The sequence below is a fragment of the Hemicordylus capensis genome, chromosome 4 (genome assembly GCF_027244095.1).
Source record: "Hemicordylus capensis ecotype Gifberg chromosome 4, rHemCap1.1.pri, whole genome shotgun sequence".
Lineage (NCBI taxonomy): Eukaryota > Metazoa > Chordata > Lepidosauria > Squamata > Cordylidae > Hemicordylus > Hemicordylus capensis.
Genome location: NC_069660.1, coordinates 233,913,422 through 233,935,601, shown reverse-complemented (window position 1 = coordinate 233,935,601; position 22,180 = coordinate 233,913,422). Strand labels below are relative to the sequence as shown.

The 22,180-nt window shown below is 43.3% G+C and overlaps 1 protein-coding gene across 2 annotated transcripts in view; it reads left to right on the top strand.

Moving 5' to 3' along the window:
• Positions 1 to 22,180, top strand: part of LOC128324589 (cadherin-7) — a 190,005-nt gene that overhangs the window by 87,059 nt on the left and 80,766 nt on the right. For both annotated transcript variants that reach the window (XM_053249330.1, XM_053249331.1), the window contains exons 3-4: positions 1,162 to 1,456; positions 21,077 to 21,196. In XM_053249330.1, the coding sequence (XP_053105305.1) occupies positions 1,162 to 1,456; positions 21,077 to 21,196 (415 nt within the window). The remainder of the gene's footprint in view (positions 1 to 1,161; positions 1,457 to 21,076; positions 21,197 to 22,180) is intronic.

The following is a 22,180-nucleotide window of genomic DNA, read 5'->3' as shown; positions in this document are numbered from 1 at the left end:
CCTGGAGTCTCAGAAAAGGTGTGAGAGTTCCTGGGAATTGCAGTGTTCTTTTGGGCCGTATAATGACCACAAGCCCAGAAAATACTGTGAGTCCCACGAGCATCCACATCTTTATCAGGACTAGGAAGAAGAAGAAAACTTCTTCTAGGAGGCATTTTAATACAGAAGAATGGAAGAAGCTGTTCCTTCAACGTGGAGTGATATAAAAGAAACACCAGCCCTATATTCCTGCCCATTCCTTGTAAGTGGTACAGGAATTAAGGGAGTGGTAGAAGGGGTAGGCAGCCGCCTCCCCTTGCCTAATAGTAGTTATGCCCCTGTGTGTACTATCTTTGCAGAATTCAGTAATACAAATTATTTCACATTTGTGCTGACAAAAAATTATTTGAGTAAAAAAACTCCCTGCACCCTGCTTTTTAGCTATTGTTGAGTTCTGGATGGAATGTTTTGAACATATGCATGATCTCCATGAGAAGGAATTTGCTTTTTTTGCATATGGTTTAACTCAGGCAAGTGAAACAAGCACCATGTAGATAATTTAGTGTGCAAAAAATTCCTTGAATGACCAATCTACTATAATTTTTTTAAGTATGCATTAAAAGATTAGGAAAATCCATTTCGAGTTTATATATCTGATACCAGCAAACATATGTATTTAGAGTTATATAGCTGATACCAATAAATGACTATTCCGTATGTGTTTATGAATATGCATATTATTGTCTTAATATGCTTTTATTATTTTGAAGACATAAATAATAATCTTCAACCAGCATATCATCACTCTAGAAATGCTGAACCCAGTTGTTTCAATTTACTGAGGGGTTACTCTGGAGTAAATATTTTTAGATGATCAGTCTTATAAGACCAGATAGTGTTCTCAAAGAAAGTGACTGCAAGAGAATTCTTGCTTTCATTTGACATAAAATGCATTTGAAAATAAGATTACTTATGGGAATCAGATGGGATTGCCTGGCTCCCAAGAGCTAGATGGCAACTGCCCATCATTTCTCACATGCAATGCACAATCAACGTTAGGCTTATCTTTCCAAGAACAATAAAATTTCACGTTCTGCTGCATGACGTGGTTTTTTAAAAACATATATTCATCTCACCAACTTTCCTGCAAGTTAATCTCATTTCTCATCAATTTTTCACCAGCTTCACTCTGATGTTGATAAAGGAGATGGCTCCATCAAATACATCTTGTCAGGAGAAGGGGCAAGTTCCATTTTCATTATTGATGAGAACACGGGAGATATTCATGCTACAAAGAGACTTGATCGCGAGGAGCAGGCCTACTACACCCTCCGTGCACAAGCGCTGGATAGGCTGACAAATAAACCTGTGGAGCCTGAGTCGGAATTTGTCATTAAGATTCAGGACATCAATGACAATGAACCCAAATTTCTGGATGGTCCTTACACAGCTGGAGTACCTGAAATGTCTCCTGTGGGTAAGTAATGGTTACAAATCAATTATTTTTCCTTTTTTCATATTTTATATCTTATTATTTATCGCTGTATCACACCAAACTACTGAATGATCTGTGACCTTTCCTGTATGTAAAACCAAGCTTTTTAAAAATTCCTTTTTAAAGGTATTTAGATCGCCCTGGGATGTTGAAGGTCATTGTGGCAGGGGATTATGGGAGTTGTAATGCAACAAAGCTGGAAGGTCAAAGTTGGGCACCCTTGAGATAACCTATGATATGCAGCAGTTAGAGTCTCTAGACAGACCCTTAAAGAATAAGGGATGCACTGTATCTATAAAAACACTTTCTGAGGCAAATAAACATTGAGGCTATTCACACGATGGGAGAAAATTTTCCAAACATTACAAGGGAATCCTTTAAAAAGCTCAAATAACGTCCAAGGTGAGTGGAGGAGCCAGGGATCTGCACATTGTTATTTCTTAGTGCTTCCTTGATGTCCCTGGTAGTAGACTGGCTTCCATTCCGAGAACCCTCCACTTACATCCTCTTGTTCACCCTTTAGGCTTTAAGGAGAGATGGATGACACTGCTCTTATTTTTCTGCTGTCTTTACTATAATTTTAGGTTGATTTCAAACCAGAATAAAGCCTAGTCATGCAAGGAGGACAGAGATTATAGACTCTGTCCTCTGTCTATAGTGCACAGGGACTATATGAGAGGTATTCTAGTCCTTGACTGTTCCTTTATAGTTCCACATGGTGAGAGGCACTATAAGTAGTATTGATAGTTGCCTAGGAACTACTCACATGAAAAGTGAGTGGTCTCCAATTCTCCTCTCCTGCTTTCCCCTCTAGTTCTCTCCTCCCACAATGATCTTGTCTTTCTGTGATGAGGCTAGCTTCAAGAAAGCAGAGGTGACAGAAGCAAGTGACTTGGAGAAAGTGGCCTTCTTACAACCATTTTCACCCTGCAATCTAGAGTTCCTTATATCTGTTCCTTATTTCTTTTAGAGTTCTCCATGCCTTTGGGTAGAAAGGCAGGTATGAGGGGAGGATGAAAAATTATTAAAATATCCATAGTTTTATTAGTAAAGAAAAGGTGATTGAATGACTTAGACTTCAGTCCATAGCACATTTAGGCTGCTAATCCTATCAAAGTCACCCATACTTCACTAGTTTAATTGGCTTGTGGCTTGCATCCACAGAGCATAACTGACTATTGTGGCATAAGTTTTTATAGCCAATGATCTCCTTCATTTGATGCAGTTTTAGAAATAGACCTACCCTAACCATAATTGGCCTGAAATGATTTGCACATGTGAACAAGCTTGTCTCAGGCTAATTGTCCCTTGATGTTTTTTGTAAGTCCATGAGTTCCGTTCATTTTTTCTCTTTTCACAAATGACCAACCATAAAGAGTTTATGGCATTATCCTGGGGTAAATTTCATTTTGTCACCATTTCCTTGTGAATGTGCTAACTGCTTAGTGTGTATACATGTGTGTGTACATGCCTGTGTAAACAGAAAAAAACAACCTACAGTTGCGAGTACAGACTTGACATTATTTGTCCCTGTAGCAAAACAAAGGAGAGTGGTTTGAAACATGAGTCTGGGGCAGAGAGAAGACAAGTAAATCACTTTTACTGCATTATGATTTTGCTAAAATGTAAGCATAAATATTATTGCTGAGTTGATAGCTGGCCCTTTTCCATGGTTCTTTAATGCCATGTCACTGCAGGAAAAAGGAGAGTAACCTCTGAAGGAAAGTCAGAGAACAGTGTTCTTGAAAAATATAAGAAAAGCAAGAAGTAAAGACTTAAGCTGCTTCCAGCTGCACTGTGGAAGGAGGGGATAAATCAGATAATCCAATACTTTTAAGAACAAATAATCCACAACTTTAAGAAATCTATATATTTGTTACAAAGAAAATCTAAAATGTTGCGAATTCTTTCTCTAGCTGACTCTCCTAGGGATAGGAAAAATTGATGGAAGCACCAGTGTTTGCAGTTGCCTTTGTACTAAATATATATTATTCTTAAATTGCTGAGATTTTTCAGTGAGTTTGTAGAGTTCAGCAGGGGGCAGCGTTGGAAAGTATCTCCCTCCTTCATCTTACCCCCTGAAGAGTGCTGAACTTCATCTTTCAACTTCTTTCCCCCCCCTACTTTTTTATTTTAGCATTAAGTTTTATAATTCCCAAACCACATTCTCACAAGCAGTGTCTTTATTGAAGGCAAGAAAGATACTTCTTTGGCATAAGTGGTGTGAAGACTGCAACGTTTTATAGCATTTCCATGGTTGTTGTTTTTTAAAGTCCTATTTAATGTCTCCTGCAACCAGAGATTGGAAGTGCCATATATTATAAATATTTTGACCCCCTTGGGCCAAAGGGCCACAACTTTATGGAACAAACAAACAAACAAACAATTAAACTGCAGTGGATATAGTAACTCCACCCCCATAACAGTGCAGGCATTAACTTCAGTCTGAGAGCTAGGATGCACCAGCATAACCTAAAACACCTTGTAGGGAAGGGATTTCAGTGATCCCAGTTATAACAGAGCAAGTGTGTGAGAGAAGAACCAAGCTCAATGAGAGTATCTTGAGGTCCAAATACTTATAAAGGTTTATTAAGGAAGTTACATACTTGGATAGAAAGTCTGTGTCCTTGACTTGTATGTCTTCATAGTGTGAGAGCAGAAAAAGGAAGGAGGAAAGGTAAAATGAAACAAGCAGGTAGGAAGAGGAGGGGGAGACCTGAGAGGGAAACAAAGAGGAAGACTGTTGCTTACGATCACTATTCCCAGTACCCCAAGTGGCCAATAAGATACACGGAAGCTATTCACACGACCAGGAGAAATTAGGCTAAGGGAGCCTAGCCTGATTTCTCCTGGTCGTCTGCTGCCATGGGAGCCACACGGCTCCTGGCAGCAAATCACCTAAAATACCCCTCCCCTTAAACAAGGTTAGTGGAGCTAGCGCTCCGCTGACCCCGTTTGGTTGTGTGTGTACTGCCATGGCGCGGCTCTGTGCCGCGGCAACACACAAGGAGACTCCCGGGCTCAGGGGTCTCTCCACACGCTTGTGCGCTGGGCATCCTACTCCCAGGGGCCGCGTGGCCCCCGATGCCTCCAGCCCGCACTGGCTCCGTGATGGAGGCGGCAGCTGTGTGGGTGGCTGATCTGGCTGCCCAGCTCCGAGCGGCTGCTTGTCTGCGGCGAGAGTGGGCTAAGCCTTCTCTCCCCAGAAGCTCTTCTCATGGATCTTGAGAAGAACTTCAAGGTGTAAAGAGTCAATGCTCCTGGAGCTATATCTCCAACACACCTGTCTGGCAATCACACTTTGGCTCAGAGCAATGGATCATCATATATCTGAGCCCTGTTTCTCCCAGCTGATCCTCTAAAGGGGTCAAGGTATCTCCCAATAGCCTTACCCTCACAAGTTGTTAAGTCTTTGAATTTGGCACTGCTTAGGGATGTGCACAAACTGGTTTGGTACCTCCTTTGGGGAGCGGCAAACTGCTCAGGCGCCCACAGCTGAACCAGTTCAGTGGGGAGGGGGGGAGGGAGCAGTTCCCTTAAAAAGCAGGTAGACAGGTCCTTATGCGCTCCACTGCTGCCCCACCACATTTTCGGGTGTGGTGTTCACTCTACCAAAGGCTGTGTGATGCAGTGGCAATGTGCATGTCAACACCGCGTGCAGACTGTAGGGAACAGCGCTGCAGCCATGTAGGCCTTTGGTATAGTGAGCACCACACCCAGGAAAACAGCTGGGTGGCAGCAGAGCAGGTAAGGACCTGCTTATCTGCTTTTTAAGGGAACTGCTCACTGCCCTCACTGTGCCTGCACGAGCTATTTGTGCACATCCCTAGCAATGCTGCTGGTCTTAAGGAAAAGAGCCAATCAATGGCCCCTGAGCTAACAACCCTCAAGGGATTGGTTGAATGCTCCTCCCTCACTAATTTGTGCCTTAGGATGCTCACTCACCAGCTTCTTTACACCTTCCCTTATCTACATTGCATCTGCCTGTTGCAAGCCAAAGAAAGCATAATATATAACAAATAGTATGAGGTAGACGAAAGCAAACATTCCCCAACTGCAGCCAATAATTCTGGAAGTAAGAATTCCTACTCGGCCTTCCATAGAATGACCAGTGAAGCCCATATTCCCCCTGGTGAGTGGGAGAGACACCACTCACTACCCAGATTGGATGCTGGGCAGGAAGGAAGTTCAACAGCTGCTAGGTTTCTCCCCCTGGTGTCTCATCTTAGCTAAAGGCCCACCTTGTGCCTTTCAGACCTAAGGTGGGACAAAGTCACCCTGCAATACAGGATTGGAGGGAGTGGTTTCTGTAACAGTATATTCTTCTGTATCTCACCGTTGTCTATGTCATTCAAATACATGCAGCCAGAGCTCTTTCTGCATCTTCTTCATATTCTTCTTACCAAATCTGCTTAGAGATTGTCCCCTCAGGATTGTTATCAGTGGGATCAAATCCTGCCAAAATGGACTGCTCTTAAAATCTTATGCTGGATGTTGATGACAACAACCTTTGATCATTCACATGTTGTATTTCTTGATGAAACTGTGAATTCCTTCTACATCTACATACCACAGATAGCAAATATACTTGATCACATGATAACTTTTTCTTGAAAAAAAGTACGGTGAGATATGCTCCACGTATCTTGCTGAGGGTTGTTGAATCTCTTCTTGGAACACTCCTTTATATGTGCATCAGAGTCGCATGGTTTTCTCTGTTTCTGTGGTTGTTCCATGGCAGTCCCAATATATATGAAGTCATGAAGATATCTCTCATGTTGTGATTAGCAACCACCCAAGCAATGAATCACCCAAGGGACCAGGAATCACTTGTGCAGTTGTGTAACTAACCAGGTGAACCTTCATGGTAGAAGATTTTTAACATGTACAAGAGGTAGGAGCTGTTTTGGAGCTAGAAACAACTATGTGACTTGAAGTTATGTATAAAAAGAACCTGATTCTTCCATAAACAAAGCGCTAAAGTGATTGTTACTAATCACTTGTTACAAGATAACTAATAATTATCAATTGTTACAAGATAACTAATAATTTGGGCAAACGAATGTATAGCTTCCTATACCAAGTGGATCAGATGCTTTGTTGTGGCGAATGCTTGGAATTTAAAGTCAGTGGACCTTTAGTGGAATAACCAAGATTAATTTAATCTCTGTAGTGCCGCTAGGTGTTTTTGTATAGATAATTGAAGATGCATTCTGTCCCTGATTTATGATGGTAACAAAGGTGATTATGTATGGCAATGTATGGTATTATAGTAGTTCTGTTGCTCATGCAAGTTATTTTTGCACATTGTATATTCTCCAGATTGTAACACAGAGTACAAAGGCACAGCACAAAGTGTATAAATCATCACAAAATAAGGTTTAAGTGGGATTATATGTGGTGCATGGGCCTTGTATACTACGGCAAATTAAATCTACTTCAAGCTTCTTGGAATGGTATAGTTAAATGCCTTTGGGGTTACCAGTGGAGTAATATTTAATACTGCATTAATATTGGATTAAGGATTTAGTAGCATGAACCACTTGTGTGGCATTTATCTTACATAGTCACATTGATTCATAGTTTATTTATATGACACAGTTTTTAATTAAACATCTACAGCATTCATGAAATATTAAAAAGAAACAAAGTATCTACCTCCTATTTTGTTAAAAATTATATCCATGACAAGGATTTTGTTAATTAGCTAGTAAGCAGAGCAAAAGAATTATCAGCCAAAGCAAACTATGAAGCCATGAAACAGTTTCACGCGAACTGGCTCTCACAGGGAGTCTTACAATTTATTTTTCCACATATGAATTGCTCCTTGGATTTTGGGGTTCCAAATTACTTGGTTTTTTGGTGTTTTTGGTTTTTGGTTTTTTACAGAGTTACAACAAAGGATTAGTAAACTGCTATTTATCTGGGTTTTTTTAAATTTCTGGCCTGGATGCAGACTGTGTTTACTGAAGCTTTCAGTTCCTTCCATTATCTACATTTCTATTTTTCCTTCTCTGCTTTACCAATACACATACTGTAAAGCATTTCTGCAAAGGATGAAACAGAACAAGTGGAGGAATCTTAATAGAATGGTTCTTTCTTTCTTTCTTTCTTTCTTTCTTTCTTTCTTTCTTTCTTTCTTTCTTTCTTTCTTTCTTTCAAATCAAAGGAAAGATGGAGGGCAGACAAATCCACAGAACAAAAACGGAACAGAATAGGGAAAATTGCTCATCATAATTTCTCACAGTTAGGTTTTGGGTAAGCATGTTCATTTGATATCCCATGGGATCTCATTAGTTACTGAATCTATGGGTGCAATCTAGAAAAGTTAAGAAGGCCTAAGTCCCACTTAGATTAGTGAAATTTAAGTCGTTAATGTACACTAAAATCCCATTGCTTTGAGGAGAATTGCAGTCTGAGCCTATGTACGTTTATTCAGAGGTAAGATAATGTCCTTAACTCCCAAAATCCTATGCATAGAATCTTACTCTTAAGTATACCTAACCTTCTTTGCTTTGAATCTGAAATTGAATCAAAATTATAAGTCCTAAAATCTAGCTTTCACTAGATTCTGTGGAGGAAGTTTTATTTTGTTTTTTTTTAAATTGCACATTAGGATACATGTAAATGGTACGCCATCTTTAAATTTAAATCTGTAATCTTTATCTTGTCTCAGGTAACTCACAGTCATGGCCAGAGCCTCTGAGGCTGTGAGTATGGAGGGCAGGGCATGCAGGCATTAAAACAGGCTGGAGCGGCCTCTCTACCACTCTCTTCCCACCTTACCCCCAGATGTCTCCAGTTCTCATCCATCCCCTGCTTTAACTTGGACGATGTGGGCTGGTCATTCACTGGGTTGGAGATTTCATTTTTACCAAATCTGAAAGAAATATATGATACACCTGAATACAATTTATACAGAATAAGGGGCAATGTGTGAGTTTTTATCACATTTTAAATTGCTGTACCTGTGACAATTTTCATCAGTTCATTTTCAAATTAGGCACATTTTTAGACCTACAGACTTAGATCTAGAAGATAATGCATTCCAAGTTTCAAGACATTAGCTTAATGAAATTGCAATATAGTTTTTAGACTTATAATTAGGGGTGTGCAAGCTGGCTCAAAGGGTCTGGGTTCTATTTGGACTGGCCTTAGCCAGTCCGAGTTCAAACCGAACTAGGCCAAGTTCAAAACACTGCTTTGCAGTGGTTCCACTCTTACCTCTCAGGCAGATTCCAGATGGTGTCCCTCAGGAACTGTTGTTCTTTAACAACTGAACTTCGGTATGGTGTCCCTCAGGGCTCCATATTGTCTCCGATGTTGTTTAACATCTACATTAAACCACTGGGAGAGATCATCAGGAGATTTGGTGCACAGTGTTATCAGTATGCTGAGGACACCAAAATCTTTTTCTCCATGTCAACATCATCAGGAGAAGGCATAACCTCCCTAAATGCCTGCCTGGAGGCTGCCCACACAACTGCCAGCTCCATCATGGAGCCAGCCAGGGCTGGGGAGTTTGGGGGCCATGCAGCCTCCAGAAGATCCAGCATGCCCTGCGCAAATGCGCAGGGCATGCTGGAGAGGCCTCCTGGTCGGGGGTCTCCTTGCGAGTAGCCACGGCATGGAGCCGTGCCACGGCAACTCGTGAGCAGAAAAACCAGGTTTGCTGAGTGCTCGCTCTGCAAACCCGGTTTAAAGAGAGGGGTAGTTTGGCGGGTTAACTGCCTGGAGGCCATCGGGCTCACCTGCTAGCCCGGTGGTTCCCATAATCAGGCAAAATCGGGCTAGGCTCCCCTAGCCCGATTTCGCCTGATCGTGGGAATAGCCTCACCATGTCATGTGGATAGGGCTGACCCTGAATTGACCCTGTCATGTGGCTATGATTGATTTTATGGGTCTTTCCCACAAAATCAGTACTATGCCAGGAGGAAGCTACTGATTCTGTGTTGAAGACCAGTTCCTAAGTGTGGAAGACCAATCAGTTTCTATCCATGGGACTGGGTCATTTAAGCTGAAGCTGCTGATAGATAAGGGGAACCCTCACAGATTGAAAAGTTTCTAAAGGATACCTTAATCACTAGGTATGTGCACAAAAATGATTCACAAGAACTATAAACTTAGCAGCAATCAAAGAAATGGGTACATAGAAGAGAGGGAAGAAACCAGGGCAATCAATTTCCCTTCCTTGATGTTCCTACGACTGGCCTTATCAGTTCACTCACTCAGTCCTCTATGTGAGGAAATAATTCACCCTGCCTTCTCCATATGCCAGGGATAGATAGTAAGGCCTTTCATATGAGCATCTGAGGGTGGTTTGGGGGTGGTGAACAATTCCTACCCTGATCCTCACAGATGATCAGAGCCTCCGTTTGGCTCTGCAAACCCAGTGCACACAGTGCACACACAGTGCACACACAGGATGAAAATAGAAGCTCTCCTACCTTGGTCTTTTATTTTATGGTTAAATTGCCTTTTTAAACCGTCCCCAGCAGACTCAGCAGGTTGTCAGAGAGTGCTGTGGCTAGAGGGGCCAAAGGGAGGAGAGATGATGGTGCAGTGAGGACTGCCTCTATACTGAGAGTGCAATACATTCTAGGATGGTTCCTTTGATTGTTGGAGGACCCGGAGCCCAGATTCTAACTGAGATCCCAGCTGCATTACTCATGTGTGCACTGGGTTTGCAGAGCTACTCGCAAGGAGATCCCCAACCAGGAGGACTCTCCAGCATGCCCTGCGCATTTGCGCAGGGCATGCTGGATCTTCTGGGGGCTGCATAGCCCCCAAACTCCCCAGCCCTGGCTGGCTCCATGATGGAGCCGGCAGTTGTGTGGGCAGCCGCTGCGGCCACCCAGAGTAGACTGTCTGCTCATCTGCCACACAGAGCAGACTGTCTGCTTGTCTGCTAAGTCCGCTCTTCCCACAAACCTCGGATCATGAGAAGAGCCTTGGTAAATTCTTGGCTATGGGAGTTGGTTAACTCCTCGTTACGTGAGGATTTTGTGCCAGCAGCCCTTAAAGAGGTGGTAGTTTGCCCTCACTTGAAGAAACCCTCTCTGGACCCCGAGGTCTATGACAACTATAGGCCTATCTCCAACCTCCCTTTTTTAGCGAAGGTGTTGAAGTGGATTGTATGTGCCTAGCTTGAGAGGGTTTTGGACAAAACCAATTACCTTAATTCTTATCAGTCGGGTTTCAGGCCTCGGCACAGAAACAGCACTGGTCGTTCGGGTAGATGACCTTCTTCGGGACCTTGACGAGGATAGTGTCACTCTCTTGGTCATTTTAGATGACTCAGTGGCTTTTGACACTATTGTTCATGCTATCCTTCTCGACCGCCTGTGTGGATCGGGTATTGGGGGCACTGTTTTACAGTGGTTCTGTTTGTACCTTAGCGGGCGTGTCCAACCAATATGCATTGAGAACAGGTGTTCTGACCCATGACCACTTCTTTATGGAGTTCCCCAGCGTTCAGTTCTTGCCCTTATCCTTTTTAACATCTATATGAAGCTGCTGGGTCAGGTCATTTGCCAGTTTAGGATGAGATTCCATCAATATGCTGATGATACTCAGCTGTACATTGCCATCCCAGACCATACTGGGGATGCTGTTTCTGTGATTGTTCAATGTCTGGAAGCTGTTAAGATCTGGATGACTCAAAATAAGCTCAGACTAAACCCCACTAAGACTGCTCTTATTCAGCCCTCATACCGGCCAACAATTGGATCCAAACCCTTTTTTGGATGGGTTTGCCCCCAAAGGAGCTTGTCCATGACTTGGGGGTTCTTTTGGACTTGCGCCTCCTGCTTGAACAGCTGGTGGAGGCTGCAGCTAGAAGTGCATTTGCCCAGCTTCATCTGGTTCACCAATTACACCCTCATCTTGATTGGCAGGCACTAACGACAGTGACTCATGCCCTTGTCATCTCCCGTTTAGATTACTGTAACGTGCTTTACCTAGGGTTACCTTGGTTGATGATCAGGAAGCTTCAGTGGCTCCAGAATGCAGCGGCTCGCCTACTTATGGGTGCCAAAAGATATGATAGGGTAACACCTCTCCTGCAGTCACTGCACTGGTTACCCATTTGCTTCCAAATTCAGTTCAAAGTCCTGGTTCTTACCTTCACCTGTCTACCTACAGAATCGCCTCTCCCATCCAGTTACATCCCATCCTGTTAGATCATTTCAGATGGCCCTTTCGTCAGTCCCTGATTCTTGTTAGGTTTGGAGTTCTAGGACCCGCAAAAGGGCTTTTTCGATCACTGCCCCACTTCTCTGGAATTCTCTTCCCGTTCAGATTCATCTAGCCCCCTCTTTACCGGTCTTTAAATCCTTACTGAAGACCTTTCTTTTCTGCCAGGCATTTGCCCTGTAGTTTACTCTATTTCCTTTCCATTATCTATTTTAGTTTGCAATTTTAATGTAATTTTTGATTATAATTTTTAATGTTAACCTTATTTACATGTTATTGTACACTGCCCAAAGTCTTTGGAGTGGGCGGTATATTAAATGCTTCTAATAAATAAATAAATAAATAAATAAATAAATTTAAGCATTCTCCCAACTGAATGGGAGCTGGTCATTGGCAGCCCAATTTCTAAAGAACAAAGCAATCTAAAGGACAATCCAGTTTTGCAAACTCAAGCTGCATGTTAGGAGCCATCGTTGTCATTTAGTGGCCAAAAGAAAAAAAATAGTTGTGTGCAGTGTTGTGTTATGTGCTATATGCTGGCATTCATCTTTGAGAAAGAGGTTCAACTCTGGAAGCATGTTCAGTCATATTTGATGAACAATTTATTCCTGTGCATGTTTACTCATAATGAAGTCCCACTTTGCTCACTCAGGCTCGTCCCTTAGGATTGTAGCTGCAATCCTAAACACACTTACTAGGGAGTAGACTAGGAGTGTGCACAGAACCAGTTTGATTGGTTCAGTTAGAATCCAAAGCAGATTGGAACCAGCCCGGTCCGGGTCCAGCCAAACAGGGTCTAGCCTGGCTGCCGAATCAGTTTGCATGCCAGTTCAGGGAATATATTTATAAAGGGGAATCTGGCGATGATTCCCCTTTACAAGTAAACGGGCATTCCTTATACTTGGGGGGGGGGGAAGAAAGGGTACTTGATACCTTCTATGCGGGCAATAGGGATGCTGGAGGCAGCAGAAATATCAGAGACGCAGGCTCTTCCAACCCCCCTGCCAGCCTCCTGAAAAACAGCCTGAACAGAGGCCAGAACTGAGCTGCTGCCAAGCCAGCATGCTTGCGGCTATGCCAGAGAGGGCAAGCTACAGAGAGTGGTGGCGCTGGTAGCCACATTGCCTTGGTAAGAAGCTTTTTACCTCTCTTGCCACACCCACCTGGCCGATCCTTACCATTCCAAACTGATTCTCCTGAAACGGGCCTGGTTTGGTTCAATCACGGACCAAAGCGCTCCCGGTAAGGTCCGTGACTGAACCTCCAAACTGTCCCCGGTTCGAGGTGAATCAGTTTGGAACTAAACATTCATGCACACCCCTAGAATAGACTTGGAAAAGAATATTCACCAATGCATTGATTATAACTGAAGAGAATATTTCATATCATTATTCTATCTGTTCTATTGAATGCACTGGCAAATATTCTTTTCTAGGTCTACTAGGCAGTTAGGCCATTGGACACAGTGGGACTTACTTGTGAGTAATCATACATAGGATTGCACTGCTAGATAAGATTGAACACATTCCCAGAGTCGAAGCTCTTATTAAGAGATGGCTGCCCAGATCTGGCTTCCACTATGTCAAGGCTCAATACTGTCTGGAGACATGACCTTGTGACCTGAAAGCTCTTTTCCCACTGCCTTCTGTAGTGGACTTTAATTACTCAGTGGTTGATTTGCTTTTATTTTGTGGGTTCCATGCAGACCCCTAGTGAGTCCTGGCACAATGGAGCCCTGATGCAAACTCAGACTAAAATAAAGCCTCCTTTGTTGCCTTGCATTCCTGCTGTGGCCTCCATAGATTGTAAGCCAGACTGGCCTCCTGGTCTTTATTCCTGCTCTTCTCCTTCACTCATCAAGCTGCCTTCACTTGTTGCTTGCTTCTAGTTCTCCATGAACAGAATCATCATATTTTTTACTCCTTCATATTGTGGTACTGAATCATTGTCTTGGTTTCCTATTGCCAGGCTTCTCTTTGTATTCTTGATAAAATTTGAAATCTCAGTTTCTGCTTATATATTTTACGGGGGTTTTTTTGCTTATACTTATCTTATTTGTGTTCTGTTATATTATATTTTCAATTTATTTTCTATTTACATTAAAACTGGGTAAAGTACCTCACATCCCACATTTTCTGTGTGGGGAAAATCTCTTCTCTTTCCATACACCTTAGGCAAAGAGATTTGGGTGAGGTTTTACAGATTATACTGTTCATGGCTTTAGACTAATTTTTTTTTGGACCCCTGGGATTTATCAGTTGAGATAGCTCTGTTTGCAATATTGTCAACAGATAAACTGGTGTTGGCAAGCCAGCAGTATTTACAAGATACCCCTAGTGTATGTAAACTTCTTGCCAGAAGGATGTGTGCAATTAACTGTGTGCATCAGTTAAATAACAACAACCAACAATCACAACTCCAACAAAAATCACAACAATCCTTATGCTTCCTTTCTCTCACATTTTAATATTGTGTTCCCATGATGGGGCCATAAGAGCATGCACTGAGAAATAAAAAAATTAAAACAAAACAATAAAATTCAATAATAAGCAACAGTAAAAGCAAATTTAAAGGGCACAGGAATGCCCCTTTAGTTAAAAAGGCAAGTGGGGGGGGGGAACCACAAGTTCTGTCATTCCTCCCTCCCAGTTGTTCAACCTGATAATGTGCTGCAGTAGTCAGGTCTGGATGTGACCAATACATGGATAATTATGGCCAGTTACCCATGCCTTCCTAGGAAAGGGAGCACCTGTCTCCAGATGCACTTCTGATCACAGCCATCATCTGGATATCCAGGATCAAAGCCAGGTCCGGGAGACACCCAAACTGTAAGCTTAGTCCTTCATGTGGAATTAAAACTTATCTAGGACAAGTTGATCCCATTTCAGGTTCAGCTATCCTTCACGCATAGGGATGTGCACAAGCTGGTTTGGCACCTCCTCTGGGAAGTGCCAAATCAGCTTGGACGCTGGCATTCAAACCGGTTTGGTGGGGCTGGGAAAGGTTCCCTTTAAAAGCAGGTAAAGAGCTCCTTACCTGCTCGTTCCCGCCCCACCACTGTTCTGGCGGTGGCACCCGCTATCCAAAAGGCCGTGCACAGCTGCAGCACTGTTCTCTTCAGCCTCTGCTCTGCACCCGCTCTCCAAAACACAGCACACGGCTGCAGCACAGTTCCTTGCATGCATGCAAGTGGGCCATGTGCATGCCAACACCACACAGAGGCTGCCAGGAACAGGGAACATACATGTGGTTTTGGAGAGTGGGCACTGCCATCGGAACAGCAGCAGGACGGGGATGAACAGGTAAAGAGTTCCTTATCTGATTTTTTAAGATAACCACTCCCTGCCCAGCTCCCAGCTGCCTGAACCATTCGTGCACATCCCTATTCAGGCAAATAGTACCTCTGTCTTGTTTGGATTGCGTTAGTTTTTTTAGTTCACATCCAATCCATAACTGATATTAGACACCTCTTCAGGACTTCCACTCCTTTTATGGAATTATGAAAAAGAGAACTAGAATTAGGTGTAATCTTCATATTGATGTCAACCTAGCTTGAGTTTCCAGATGACCTTTCCCAATATTCTCATTTAGATATTTGAGAGTGTGGGTGACAGGTCCCCAAGTACCACCTTCTAGGACCTATCCCCCAAGTAACATCAGAGCTAGTGTAATGCTTGCTATGGCCCTCCCACACTAGGGATGTGCACAGAACCAGTTATGTGCACTCCTGGGAGGGTGGGGGTGGGAGGGGTTTTTTTTTAATTTTTAAAATAAATTTTATTGGTTTTGAAAATACAAAGATACAAAGGTGAGAGAGAGAAATGAAATTAATATAGGATCAAAAGAATAGGATGCACCTCCAAACTTAGGGGGGTGGGAGTTCTTTAAGGGGCAGGGGAGGTGCTGCCTACCTGCCAGCCCCGTCACGCCACTTCCCCCCATGTCACTCTTGCAAAAAGCAGGCGTGCAGGGCTGCAGCGTGTCTCCCATTTGTGTGGCGACGCTGACCGGGGCTGCACAGAGGCATGCTGCAGCCCCGCACACCCACTTTTTGCGAGAGTGATGGCCGCGGGAGGAAGCAGCGGAGTGGGGGGTGGCAAGTAGGCAGTGCCTCCCCTGCCCCTTAACCCCCCATCCTCCATACCGGCTTGAACACCAGTTGACGGATCCGGTTCAGCGCTCCTTGAATGGAGTGCCCAATAGTTCCATGCACATCCCTATCTCACACTCATCCTGCAAGGTGACCCAGAAATATGGTATGGTTGATAGTAATGTGGATTTCTCAAAATCTGCACACTTGTCGGAATATTTTTTATGGAACTCTGATGTGCTGATATATTCATAAGAACAGCCCTGCTGGATCAGGCCCAAGACCTATCTAGCCCAGCATCCCGTTTCACACAGTGGCCCACCAGATACCTGTGAGAAGCTGACAGGCAAGAGGTAAGGGCATGCCCTCTCTCTTGCTGTTGCTCCCTTGCAACTGAGACTGGAGGTGGCCTGTAGCCACCAGACTAGTAGCCATTGGTAGACCTGTCCTCCAGGAATTTGTCTAAGCCCCTTTTAAAGCCATCCAAGCTAGTGGCCATCACTACATCCCATGGTAGAGAATTCCATAGATTAATTACACACTGTGAGAAAAAGTACTTCCTTTTGTTGGTCCAGAATTTCCTGGCCTTCAGTTTCATGGGGTGACCCATGGTTCTAGTGTTATGAGAGAGGGAAAAACATTTCTCTCTGTCCTCTCTCTCTACTCCATGCATAATTTTATAAACCTCTATAATGTCTCCCTGTAGTCGCCTCTTTTCCAAACTAAAAAGCCCCAGATATAGTGTAGCCTTGCCTCATAAGGAAGGTGTTCCAGGCCCCTGATAATCTAGATTGCCCTCTTCTGCACCTTGCAGTTGTGTACTTGTGTTTGTAATATAATGTATGAGAAAGCCCTTATTAAAGAAACAAAACCACAAAGAGAACAGTTTTCAGATGTGAGAGGATTGCTTTGTTTTCAGGTTTGATTAGTCATCAAAAGGCAGTGGAACTATATTGTTTATAAGCTTATATTTTTATTATTAGATTTGCTTTTCCAGACTTGACATACAGACTTTCAAACAGGAAGTCAAAAGACTTTCAAGCCTTATGTTTGCACATTGTGAGAGGTCCATATTGTATTCAGAATGGAAGCACTATGGTGTCCTGACATATAAATTCACAGCTGTACCTTTATAATGAGCTGGTAGCACAAGTCTATTTCTGAGTGAATAAATGTTTACATAGCAAATTACTTCAACTCCTGGATTCTCTTGTTTGTAATCTCATCAAAGAGGCCGAAGGTTAAGTGTTCATGTTCACAGAGAATGAACAACTGCCTCACTCCTGTCATGGTCCGGGTGAATCACCTTGACACAGGTGGCTCGAGAAAAGCTTTTTCAAGTAATTCTGTCCTCATCCCCCTGCGGATTAGCAGAGCATCAAGATCATTAAAATGCTATCAAATCAGCACTTTTAGCAGGTGAAGAAATAGTTTTAATGGGGAAAATTAGTTATAAAGGCTAATTAAGAGTCTGGTGCCTCCATATTTTGAGTGGATCAACTCTTTCTCATGGAGGCAGAGGTTATCTAGATTACAGCAACAGCTTTATATTGCAAAGCTGTGCTTTTGAATGATCTGCATAGAAGTCCTGTGAGGGATGACCTTATTACTGGGTTGCTTGGGCCTGATGGTTTATATGCATTTGCTATAGCAGCAAATGGAAGGGACATCTGCTTCCAAGCTCTAACTCAAGGATTCCCAACATGTGGTACTCCAGATGTTGCTGAACTAGAACTTCCATCATCCCCAGCTACAATAAATTGAATTGACCTGCTCTTGCTTATGGTATAGGAGTAGCATTAGGTGAATGATTGATGGAGGGTCTGGTCACTCCCATGTTAAAAGCCTAGGAAAGGGCAGGGTATATGCAATGATTATTAGTGATAGTTACATGTGGCAGGCAAATGATGCACTGTGGTTGCATTGGAGGTGGGTAACACACTAATGCAAAGTAATTACTTATCCTCTATAAGGAATTGAACAAGAAGCCAACTTTAACTGAGAAAAAAGAGTTTGATATTTAGGAGACCCTAGCCCAATTTTTGTTGATTGTGTAAACCACCGGGCTCGCAGGCGAGCCTGGTGGTTTACGAGTGGGTAACCCACTCAAGTAGCCCTCCCCTCGCTCTGCAAACCCGGGCTGTCTGATTGTGAGTAGCTGTAGTGTGGCTCTGCGCTGTGGCTACTCATGAGTAGACCCCCAGAGGGGAGGCGAAAAGCTGCCTCCCAGCCCTGGGGGTCTCCCCTGTATGTCCTGTGTGCTCGCACAGGGCATACTGGGGCTTCTGGGGCCTGCGTGGCCCCCGAGCTCCCCAGCCCCCGCCGGCTCTGTCATGGAGCCAGCAATTGTGTGGGCGGCCAATCCAGCCACCCAGGGCTCCCTCCCTGCTCACCACCCCAAACTGGGTCTCACGGATCGTGAGACCCAGCTCATAGGCTAAGAAAACAGACTAACAGTCTCTTATGCAGAGAAAGAGAGAACCTCTCAGTTTGAATTCTATGCAACAAGCTTAACAAGCTTAGACTCCACTCCCAAGACTGAGCACAGACATATACATATAAACAAGCTTGCCCTCAACCAGAACAGAGACAATGAGGTGCATCACACAACCCATGTGACGTGCCAGACAGGGTTTGGCAGGAAGAGAGGGCTTAGCCCGCTCTCCCTACAGACAATCAAACTGGTCGACTGGATCGGCCGCCCACAAAACTACCCGCTCCATCACGGAGCCAGTAGGGGCTGCAGGAAGTCCTAGAATGCCCTGTGCGAGTGTGTGGGGCATTCTGGGGGGACCCGTGAGCCCAGGAGGCTGCTTGTAGCCTCCTGGTTGAGGGTCTACTTGTGTGTCACCATATGCCGCGGTGGCACATGAGCAGAAAAACAAGGTTAACGGAGCACTCGCTCTGTAAACTTCTTTTAAGAGGAGGAGGAATTAGGCGGGCTAGCTGCCTTGGAACCACCGGGCTCGCCCGCGAGCCTGGTGGTTGCGACAACCACCAGGAAGCGGTCTAGGCTCCCTTAGCCCACTTTCTGGTTATTGTAAGAATAGTTTCAATGTCTGTAGCAAAATCCCAACATCCCAATTTTCATTGTCTCATTCTTGAATTCCGAGTCCCACGTTATTGTCTTATAAAGTGAAGTAATTTCTTCTTATGGTGCCTGCAGCCATTTGTCTGTCTCTGAATCAGATATGCTTTCAATTTTGTGCCAATCTGCAGGTTCTGGCATTTTCTCTTCTTCAGCTGCCAGTGACAGTCTTTTAGGTGGAATCCCTTTATTGATTCTGCTTGAGCATCTCACTTCTTGTTCCATCTCAATCGTTCCTTCTTGTGTGCATCTCTCTGGTTCCATCTCAATCTCCCCTCCTTGATTGGACCTCTCTATTATATCAAAGCCTATAATTACTTCTTTATTTTGCTGCGGTGTTTGCTGTTCAGCCTCTTCACTTATTGGAAACGCCAGGTCACAGTCAGATATCACATAGGCATTTGACTTTTGCCTCTCATCAAAATACATAGCCCTGTAAAATTTAACAATCTCTTTGCTAGGATCAAGTATTCTGTAGCTTTTCTTCCAGAACATAAGATAGTCCAAGTGTATTCAGCAACATCTTCACTCTGAAGGACCATTTTCTGTCATTTGTTTCATTGAGCAGTTCAACAGTGGGATGCCTCCCTACAGATACAAAAGTAATCATCTTGTCTAGCTTTATTGCCTACAAACTCTTTGTTATCTCACAACTTATTGTTTCACAACTGGGTCCATAACCCAATGTTGCAGAGTAATTACTTATCCTCTATAAGTAATTGAACAAGAAGCCAACTTTAACTGGGAATCAAGAGTTTGATATTTATTTATTATTAACTAAACATAGGCTAAGAAAACAATAATCAAAGAGGCTATTCTCACGGTCATACCAAATTGGGCTAAGGGAGACTAGCCCTATTTTGTATGCCCATGAGAACCGCTGGGCTCGCAGCCAAGCCCAGTTGTTCTCAAGAAGGTCACCTGCTTGAATACCCCTCTCCTTAGCCAAGGTTAGCAGAGCAAGCGCTCCGCTAACCTGGCTTTTTAAATTGTGAGTTGCTGTGGCATGGCTCCACGCCGCAGCAGCTCATGAGGAGACCCCCGGCAAGGAGGCTAAATGAAGCCTCCTGGCTCGGAAGTCTCTCCAGCATGCCCTACGCACGTCTGCGAGGAGAGCGGGCTAAGCCTGTTCTCCTCGCAAACCCCATCTTGGTGGTTCCCACTGATCATGGGAACTGCCTCAAACAGTCTCTTATGCAGAGAGAAAGAGAACCTCTCCGTTTGAATTCCAGGTAATAAGTAAGAAACAGACAAACAGACAAACCGTGAATCCACCCCCAAGTCAGTTCATAGAGACAGAGAGAAACATGCCCCATACAAAAAACTGAGACAGTGTTCATGGCAAAATCCCAACACACACAACATTCCTTCGAATGTCTGACAGACCACAGAAAGGCAAAGAATACTGCAGTGAGGCAGATAACCCAGCAGGAACTGACTGACATGTTATGGAAAGCAGGAACTGGTGAAGGAAGCTTGTTTGGAAGCACCCACACTATAATGCCAGGCCTCCAGTCAGAAGGAAGTGTTGTCAAGTCTAGGAGTTCCTGCTGTTTTTATATATGGGTGTAGGCATTATGGTGTTCACTGCACGCACCAAAATATCTATGACATTATGAGTGTCACATGATGCATGAATAAGGAGTTGAAGCAGAGGTGTGAGGTTCATCAGTTTTGGCAAAAAGAACTAATATACCATGCAATTGAGGAAAAAGTTAGAGATAGATTTATACAAGAATGTGAAGAAACTAAGGATGAAGAGGGGGAACCATAAAGAAGCCCCAAATTATCTTGGCATTTCATAGCTTGCAGGATATAAAGTTTCCTCACAGTTACTAATAGAGGTGGCAGGCATCTTTATTGGTATGGATTGCTGGTGGTGCAGAGCAGTTAAGAGACTGATCTATAAATCTGCAAGTTTACAGTTAAATTGCACTTATTGTGCAAATAGGTAGTTTCAGACATTCTGCCTTTTCAGTCCTAACCCCCTTGTCCGCAGTATGGAAAAATAGCCATACCTTCCTTTCAAGGTTATTGGAAGGAATTGCAATACAAATTATATGAGGTGTTGAACACTGAAAAGTATGATATAAATGCCAAGTATACTTATTCCGTCTGTTTTGAAAGCTTTGCCCAGATCCAGAGAAACATGGTGTGTGTGTGTGTGTTTTGCTACTTGAATAATATTCTAGACTGCAATAGTTAAAGAAGTTATTATTACTTCTTATAGGAACCTCAGTGGTACAAGTAACAGCTACTGATGCAGATGACCCTACATACGGCAACAGCGCCAGAGTGGTCTACAGTATTCTACAAGGACAGCCTTATTTTTCTGTGGAGCCAAAAACAGGTAAATGCTTTCATGCTTCCCATATCTAAAGGGGAAGCATTTCTCTGCTTAAGAAATCAAACCCAAAAGGAACTCTAGAGTATCAGAGTAATATTGATGGATGTAGACTTTATTTTGATTTTAGCTAAACCCTAAACTTCAAACACAGGTTGTAATCCAGTGGCATCATGGATACACTTGTCTAGTAATAAATGTGGTACCTGTATAAATGTGGTATCTAAAACCCTTCATGTTCAGACATAATTCACCTCTGGCTACCAAGTAGTGACATCAAACAAGAGATGGCAATCACAATAGTCCCTACTAGGCTTGGACAAAATATGTCCCTCCAGTTCTCTGAAATTCTCTGAGGTTAAATGTGGGGAGGGAATATTCTGTCAAATGTGTAGGCAGTCCTTATTCTTGAAAACGTCATGAGGTTCAGTTTTGTTTCATCAGCTGGCTCATCTATAGGAAAAGCGGGATAAAAATAAAATAAATAAATATGCTAGGTTTCTGGACATAACATTTTCACCCAGCATCCCATTCATTCCAGAGAAAAAATGACAAAAAAACAATGGTGGTTGGCCACAATTAAGAGAAATAAAGACTTTATGGGTTTGTGTTTTTTTAATAAGGCAAATAGATCAATCAACAAACTGCTGATAGATTCTATTTTATTGTATAAAGCAATTCATGAACAAAACACACATTTTCCCAGGTAAGGAAAGCAGAAAGCCCTTCTTCTGTACTCTACTTGCAGGAATTTCAAACCTTGCTCTTAATCTGAGGAGTTGATTTTGCACAACAAAAAAGACTGATTAACACCTTTTCAATACCCCCACCTCTGTCCTCCTGTCAGTGTTGATTGAATGTCATCCTCTGTGACATTTACTTTGTATGTCTCCTGCTCATTAATCTCAGTGACTCTGGGCATGTGCCGAGTGCCCATTCGGTTCTGCTCTGCAGTAAGACCTCAGTAAGACCTCAGTGAACATGAGCTTA